The sequence below is a fragment of the Dipteris shenzhenensis genome, chromosome 23 (genome assembly GCF_047967505.1).
Source record: "Dipteris shenzhenensis isolate YYH24624 ecotype China chromosome 23, Dip_SZ_1.0, whole genome shotgun sequence".
Lineage (NCBI taxonomy): Eukaryota > Viridiplantae > Streptophyta > Polypodiopsida > Gleicheniales > Dipteridaceae > Dipteris > Dipteris shenzhenensis.
This window is the reverse complement of record NC_141618.1, coordinates 16,462,196-16,471,350: the sequence shown is the minus strand read 5'-3', so window position 1 is coordinate 16,471,350 and position 9,155 is coordinate 16,462,196. Positions and strand designations below refer to the sequence as shown.

General features: G+C 38.2%; 1 protein-coding gene across 1 annotated transcript; it reads left to right on the top strand.

Annotated features, from left to right (window-relative positions):
- Positions 1-935: 935 nt before the first annotated feature.
- On the top strand, positions 936-1,649 carry LOC147887063 (uncharacterized). Its single transcript, XM_087394868.1, has 2 exons — positions 936-1,014; positions 1,101-1,649. The coding sequence occupies exons 1-2, from the start codon at positions 1,012-1,014 to the stop codon at positions 1,533-1,535; spliced, it is 438 nt and encodes a 145-aa protein (XP_087250994.1). The 5' UTR covers positions 936-1,011; the 3' UTR covers positions 1,536-1,649.
- Positions 1,650-9,155: the final 7,506 nt, after the last annotated feature.

The window sequence follows — 9,155 nt, the reverse complement described above, 5'->3', positions numbered from 1 at the left end:
CATATCTCCACAAAACAATAACAAACACAATATAACAAAATGAGATAATTATACTAATTGGTTATCTTAACATTGATATATCATGACAAACTCCTCAAGCAACAAATTTATACAAATGACACATAGCTTAAACTTAGACTTATAATTCCAAGAACCAACAACATGATATGGATCTAAATTAGACCACATATGGAGCAATTTGCCTAGCAATGAAACAATTGCAAGAACTAGATTCACATATTAAACATATCATTCCATTGCATACATATATATTTAGCAAATATTGACATTCATGACAACAACCAAAAAAAGGCACGCCAACACATTCTACAACATAGGCACTACTAATGTGGTGGATAATCAATACCTTCCTTCTCTTTCAACGGTAGGACTAAAGCATCTTCACACTCATTAATGGATAATCATTATCACATATCTCTAAGAATATTGCTTCATTTGAGAAGGGCCATAGTGGTGTTGTCCAATGTCACATTGTTTTGCTTGGTTGGTTAATGGGACTCGCGTGTAGTAGCCACGTAAGGCATTAACTCAACAATCCGAATTTCTATCAGCTTATCCCGCCAATGGTAAGGAATACTTGTTAATGCTTATCCAATAAGGCAATGCTATCGTAGTTAAATTTCTAGCGAAGTACTTGGAAAGGCAAAACTTCAACCCACGTGAACTCCGCCATGAGGAAGTGGCTGTGCCCATCTTCACTCCGTTCACACCAGCATATCGAGGCCAGCGTTTATATCTGCCAAAGCGATGGTGTTCATCTTCACTCCATTCGCACGGAAAAGGGAATGACAAGATCAATGGCAGCTTTAGCAAACTGCGAAGGTGTGTGTGTGAACGGCGTGAAGACGCTCAGAGTCAAACACGCTGGCAGGAACTATGATAAAAGCCTCGCCTCCCTTTACTGTCCATAGCATTATCGTCGGACCGCCTACCTGCCTGTGAACTACCGACTCGCGAGTGCTACCAGCTGCGATCTTGTGGCAGTTTCTCATGGTTGGTTGCAAGCACACTGTCTAGCTAAATGAGTAGATTGTGTCCTCGCACATTGTGTAACGTATGAATGTGGTTTATTTTGCCAGGCCGCCATGAAATTTCTGTCGTTTGGAGGCTACAAACAGGAGTTTGTGGTATGGCGCGAGAGCGACAAGCCTCTCTCGGTGAGCGAAAAGGTTCCAGGGCAGCCAGCGGCTACCTTTAGCGCGGAGCGCGTTCCCAATGTGCAGCAAACTGTGTGGTGGCTCTTGAATACAGCAAACCAGAAGTACTGTAAGCGCAACGCGAGCGACGAGAGGGTATACGCGAGTGTGTCTGCAAGCGAGCTGGATCGGACGGACAAGGATTGCATGTTTGAGGAAGTGACAGTCCCCGGGGCCAAAGACAAGGTAGCATTGAAATGCTGGGGCAACGACAAGTTTTGGAAGGCCGATTTCGACAATGCCCTCAAGTCTGATGCTCCGGATCTCCACCTTCCACAAACTCACTTTGCCCTCCGAGTCATCGATGTTACTAAATAAGTCTACCGTCGTTCTTATAACTTCCTCGTGTAGCACCCTTGTCACCTTGCTCGTGTAGCATCCTCAATAAGGTGCCATTCCATCTAGTCTAATCTATCCCGTTTGTTACAACAAGGTGTGCATATTGTTATCCGCCAAAACTCCTCTCTCTTTCTCTCTCTCTCTCTCTCCTCTTCCTTTAGAAATGGAAAACAACATACTTTGCACCTAGATATAAAAAACATAAAGAAATTATACTTTTTGCCTAAGAATCTCTCAAATGATGGCTATAACTCCATTAATATCGCATTCTTTAGCATAAGGTAAATCTTATTCAATCGCATGGGTAATCGACTTTTTAATTTTTGAAAAAGGAATTACTTTGCTTCTATCAATAGCGAAGACATTATATTTTCACATGAAACTATTCCATCATATTTCCCTATGCAAGTTTCATAATCTTATCACTACCCCTTTGTACTCACTTGACCTATGTAACCATGCATTAACCTCCACTCACGAGACTAGGAAGATGCATCTAACTAAAGTATTGATAAAAAAATAACCATCTAACCAACTCTCCATAGTAAGTTTTTCCACTATCAAATCTTCATAAACAAATTTCACATTAGTACCAGTTTGCACAACTATTCATGGGAGATTATTGACATCTTGTATTGTATAGTGGGTTATGTTAGGAAATGTATCCGAAAAGGGTATTGTGTCTTCTTCACGAAGAATTCAGCTCCATAGTAACTAGATATGGTGCATACGTCATCCATGTTAGCATTTAGAGGTATATCACCCCATCTTAACGCATGACTTTGATTCTTGGAATTTATTAAAGATTTTAGATTTCTCTTTGACAAAGTAGGCCCATCGATGAAAGTCAAGTAAACACCCATTTCATTCAATTTGGACTCTTTTTTCATTCTTGCATAATTTGGACTTTGCTAAAAAATCCTCCCAAATGAAAAGTTTGATTTTTGAAAATATCCTTCCCAAATCAAAAGTTTACTTCCCATCACCATTCTTTCCACGTGAAAAGTCTATTTACTTAGAATATCATTTGGCAATAATAATGCAAAAGCTATGAAACATAATTTCTACCTTACTCGATATGTCAAAAATCCTCATATAAACCTTTAAAAATTAATGTTTTTCTTAAATTATTAATAATTCAAATAAATAAAAATGATGGGAAAACAATCCTCTTTTCTCTTTTATAAAATCTTTAATAAAAATAAAATAACAAACAAGTAATAATCAAATGCATAATGCACATCTCTTCCCCTTTTTTTCTCTTTTCTCTTTTAGTTTTCCCTTTTTTTTTCTCTTTTCTCTTTTAGTTTTCCCTTTTTTTTCTCTTTTTTCCTTTCTTTTCTCCTTCATTTTTCCTCCACAATCGAGAGACTCTTTGAATTTAAACTTCAATGTAAAGAGCAATGGCGCTGGCATGATGCACAAATTTAAAACATTTGAATAGAGAAGAAACAGGAAATAATCTTTCCTATTCCAAATATAGGAAGAGCTATGCTTGTAATTTTACATTATCGAATGTCTAAAAGAAATATTACACTCAATGAGTCATTGTACAAGGGAGTATAATGCTTGAGGCGATGAGGACTACCCATGACCTTTCTAATGATTGAATTTCAACTTTTAATAATTCAATTCTGACTATTTCTCTAGTAGACCAGTACTACCAATTGGGTGCACAATGATTAAGTTCGACCTTTACAATGATTGAACTTACAAATACTTGATCATGACTCTTGCCTATTAGAAGATCCAATTTGGTTATCATAATGTTTAACGTGCACTTCACCACCTGCCACTTGGGTGACATCTCTCAATAACTCTTATCTGACCACAATAGTTCACCTTTATTGTTGCATATGTGGTGTTGGAAAATGACAGGTAATGATGGGATCGTTGTGCTTATTCCTTACCTAGTTCTTTAACCACTTGCTTGTTTCTTCATATCACCACAAAATGGAGTGTTATAAGAAGCTATTATCATAGAAACTATGTGTCCTTCTAGTTCCTCCTTTGCATGCACCCTTAGAAATGCTTGTATACTTGATTCTAGTTTTCTTAGTGTTCCTACTACCAAGTACTACTTGATGTGCTTCTTGATTTTTTTTTTCTTTAATTTCCAAGACACTATGATTGTTTTTGTGGGTTGCTCTAAAACTAGTCCGATGGTTTTGGATCCATTGTTCTTTTATACAATTAGTATACAATGTAACATTATTCCATACTCTTCATCTTGCCTTTGGGCTCATACCATCCATTGTAAATGTCATAGTTCTCCCATGACATCCCTCTTCATGTCTACTAATTTTGTGACCCAAAACTTCCAATTCTCATATTCATCATCCAATGGCCAAACTAAAATGAAAGAATCAACTTCCATATCTACTTTTGGCATGAACTCTCTCTTTAGTCCAGATGGTTTGCAAAATGGACATGGGAATAGCAATTTGAATTCGTTTCCAAAGTCTTGAGTTGGATGCAAGTCGTTTCCAACATCTAGCCAAAATAAACTACATTCTTTCTCACCATTCTGTTTCCATATTTTGTCAAGGTATTCTATAAATTCTTGTGTCTTTCCAATTACAAATGCATTGCACTCCTACCAAGAAGGGTATTTTACTATTTTTTTTCCTTTCTACATGCAGTACAAGATTGTAATCCATATTCTATTGCATATTGAGTTTTATCAATTGATTCTTTTCTAGAATCCCATTTTGGATGCATTTTCTTACTTAGAATTGAAGTTAAGAGATTGTAAGGATATTTAGGTTTCCATTTTGTATCAAGAGAACTATGTTGCCTCTAGATTAGTGGTTTTCATCCTTTAGAAAAAAACAAATGTAATGTTGATTTCTATGACCTTTCATAGCATTACCATTCTTTTGAAGGAAATGTTGAATAAAGGCCCATTACCATGATAGGGGCACATAATAGGCCCATTACAAGGTAGACCAAGATAGGGCCCATAATAGGCCCATTACAGGATAGACCAAGCATAGTACAAGGAGGGCAATACATAAATCCCTACCAATAGCTACATATGGATCATAACTAGAAGATTCCCCTACCAATAGCTACACGTAGACCATAACTAGAAGATTGATTGAAAGTTTACCACATAGTTCAAATGATAAGGATTGTATCAAGCATGTAGCCTAGCACTCTGGATTCCTAGATGATAGTTTCAAAGTAATTAAGCATTACTCAATTTTTTTAAGGGGTCACATCTAGGATTTAGATTATTTATATGTACAACATAATCCCTCATGTCTTATTTTTCACCTTGTTTCATAGCTACAATGGACTCCATTTTTCACTGCTAGAAGCAAAATTTCCCATAATGAATGCATTCCTTTGGGTCATCTAGTTGACCTTAGCAAGGCACAATCAAGTGTCATGTTTTCCATAATGTACAAGTGATACATCTTCTAGAATTTCCCTTGGATACATGATATATACAAATATTTCTACCTATGTTTAGAGTGTGCATGCATAGGTTGGGATCTCATCCACTTCCCATTACTCACTTGCCATTTAAAAACTATTAATATATTATTATACTATTTTTTATACTTATTATCATACACCCTTATTACTTCCCTATCCTATTCCACTCCTCCCTCCTCATTCCCACTTCCACTTCCCATTACTCACTTGCTATACACATTTGCAAACTATTAATATATTATTACATGATTTTTTATACTATTTGTAAACTTACATATGGGCAAAATCACAGGTGTCAAAGCGATCCTATTGTGGTCATACAACAACTGTGCTTTTATTCAAGGGCATATTTATCCTCATCAACAAGCTTATTTACTCAAGGTATGAAGTGCATAATTTGTGCACTAGGTGTTTACTTTGTGCCAAAATTGTTTGCCACACACACACACATATACATATACCGAGAATTTTCTAATATTATCGCATCTACATTTCTCCAATGGGCACAAAACTTTGTACACTCCTCAACCTACGTCTTATTGACTTGCATACAAAGTGGTGCACCCATCTCATAAGTACTTGTTCGGATAACACACCTCCTATGTATTTTATGACGATTGTGCATAACACTAGCAACAAAATGGTGTATCATGTGAGACAGACTATGCAAAGCATATCCAATGGACACACGACTTTACACGTTCCTCAACCTAGGCAGTATTGACTTGTGTGCAAAGTGGCATCCCCATCCGATAAGTACTTGTTTGAAAAATACACCTACGATCGTGTTTTTTGACGATTGTGCATGACACTAGGGCAACAACGGTGTTTTATGCTTGATCGACAATGCAAAGCATATCCGATGGGCACAATACTTTGCACACACCTTCAACTAGGTAGAATCGACTTACATGCAAAGTGGCATGCCCATCCCATAAGTGCTTGATCCTATAACATACCTAGCAGCGCGTTTTTTGACGGATGTGCATGACACTAGAGTAAAAATAGTATTTAATACTCGATCGACCATGCAAAGGATATCCGATGGGCACAAAACTTTTCGTATGCCTCAACCTAGGTGGTATTGAAATGTTCTCAATGAGGCACACCCATCCGATAAGTACTTGGTCAGATAACACACCTAATGGCGTGTTTTTTTGCTAGGTGGTATTGAAATGTTCTCAATGAGGCACACCCATTCGATAAGTACTTGGTCAGATAACACACCTAATGGCGTGTTTTTTTGCGGATGTGCATATCATTAGGAAAAAAATGGTGTATAATGCGTGATCGACCATGCAAATCATATCCGATGGTGACAATACTTTGCACGAACCTCAATGTAGTTAAAAGGGACTTGCGTGCAAAGTGGAGCCCCCATCTGATAAGTACTTATTTGAATAACATACCTATGGCCGTGTTTTTATATGGTTGTGCATGACACTAAGGCAAAAACGGTGTGTTATGCTTGATCGACAATGCAAAGCATATCCGATGGGCACAATACTTTGCACACACCTTCAACTAGGTGGAATTGACTTACATGAAAAGTGGCAAGCCCATCGCATAAGTGCTGGTTTAGATAACACACCTAGCAGCGTGTTTTTTTACGGATGTGCATGGCACTAAGGCAAAAATGGTATTTAATGCTCGATCGACCATGCAAAGCATATCCGATGGGCACGATACTTTGCACACACCTTCAACCTTGTGGAATAGACTTACATGCACAGTGGCACGCCCATCCCATAAGTGCTTGATCGGATAACATACCTAGCAGCGTGTTTTTGACGAATGTGCATGACACTAGAGTAAAAAAAGTATTTAATGCTCGATCGACCATGCAAATGATATCCGATGGGCACAAAACTTTTTGTACGCCTCAACCTAGGTGGTATTGAAATGTTCTCAATGAGACACACCCATCCGATAAGTACTTGGTCAAATAACACACCTAATGGCGTGTTTTTTTGCGGATGTGCATATCATTAGGAAAAAAATGGTGTATAATGCGTGATCGACCATGCAAATCATATCCGATGGTGACAATACGTTGCATGCACCTCAATGTAGTTGAAACAAACTTGCGTGCAAAGTGAATCCCCCATCTAATAAGTACTTATTTGAATAACACACCTATGGCCGTGTTTTTATATGGTTGTGCATGACACTAAGGCAGAAACGGTGTGTTATGCTTGATCGACAATGCAAAGCATATCCGATGAACACAATACTTTGCACACAACTTCAACTAGGTGTAATTGACTTACATGCAAAGTGGCACGCCCATCGCATAAGTGCTTGATCAGATAACACACCTAGCAGCGTGTTTTTTTACGGATGTGCATGGCACTAAGGCAAAAATGGTATTTCATGCTCGATCAACCATGCAAAGCATATCGGATGGGCACGATACTTTGCACACACCTTCAACTAGGTGTAATTGACTTACATGCAAAGTGTAATTCCCATCGCATAAGTTCTTGATCGGATAACACACCTAGCAGCGTGTTTTTTTACGGATGTGCATGGCACTAAGGCAAAAATGGTATGTAATGCTCGATCGACCATGCAAAACATATCCGATGGGCATAATACTTTCCTTATACCTCAACCTAGGTGGTATTAAAATGTTGTCAAAGAGGTACACCCATCCGATAAGTACTTGGTCAGATGACATACCTAAGGGCGTGTTTTTTTGCGGATGTGCATACCACTAGGGAAAAAACGGTGTATAATGCGTGATCGACCATGCAAATCATATCCGATGGTGACAATACTTTGCACACACCTCAACCTAGTTGAAAGATACTTGCGTGCAAACTGGAGCCCCCATCCGATAAGTACTAGTTTGAATAACACATCTAGGACTGCGTTTTTTGATGAATGTGCATAACACTAAGACAAAAACGGTGTTTTATGCTTGATCGACAATGCAAAGCATATCTGATGGGCACAATACTTTGCACACACCTTCAACTAGGTAGAATCAACTTATATGCAAAGTGGCACGCCCATCCCATAAATGCTTGATCATATCACATACCTAACAGCGTGTTTTTTGATGGATGTGTATGACACTAGAGTAAAAATAGTATTTAATGCTCGATTGACCATGCAAGGGATATCCAATGGGCACAAAACTTTTTGTACGCCTCAACCTAGGTGGTATTGAAATGTTCTCAATGAGGCACACCCATCCGATAAGTACTTGGTCAGATAACACACCTAATGGCGTGTTTTTGTGCGAATGTGCATATCATTAGGGAAAAAATGGTGTATAATGCGTGATCGACCATGAAAATCATATCCGATGGTGACAATACTTTGCACACACCTCAAAGTAGTTAAAACGGACTTGCGTGCAAAGTGGAGCCCCCATCTGATAAGTACTTATTTGAATAACACACCTATGGCCGTGTTTTTATATGGTTGTGCATGACAGTAAGGCAGAAACAGTGTGTTATGCTTGATCGACAATGCAAAGCATATTGGATGGGCTCAATACTTTGCACACACCTTCAACTAGGTGCAATTGACTTACATGCAAAGTGGCATTCCCATCGCATAAGTACTTGATCGGATAACACACCTAGCAGTGTGTTTTTTTAATGGATGTGCATGACAAGAGCAAAAATAGTATTTAATGCTCGATGGACCATGCAAAGAATATCCGATGGGCACAACACTTTTTGTACACCTCAACTAGGTGGAATTTACTTACATGCAAAGTGGCACCCGCATCCCATTAGTGCTTGATTGGATAACGTACCTAGTAGGCTCATGTTTTTTTACGGATGTGCATGACACTAGAGCAAAAATAGTATTTAATGCTTGATTGACCATGCAAAGGATAACTTGGCATGTCCATCTGATGAGTACTTGTTGATCGGATAACTTCTCCCACTAATAAATTAAGTACTAATTAAAAATTATAATAAATAAGTAGATTATTAAAAAGAGACTAATATTTATGTAATTGTTGTCACTGCAGCTTGCTTGCGAAGGACTCTCACAAAGGAGATGGCTATAGATTTTGTTCCAGGGATGGATGTGATTTTATGTAGCAAAAGAGAAGTAGTTGCATTTGCTACAATCCATGATAGTGATCCCAATTCACTTTGCCACTTTCGAAGACTTGGCGAAGATAAGGTA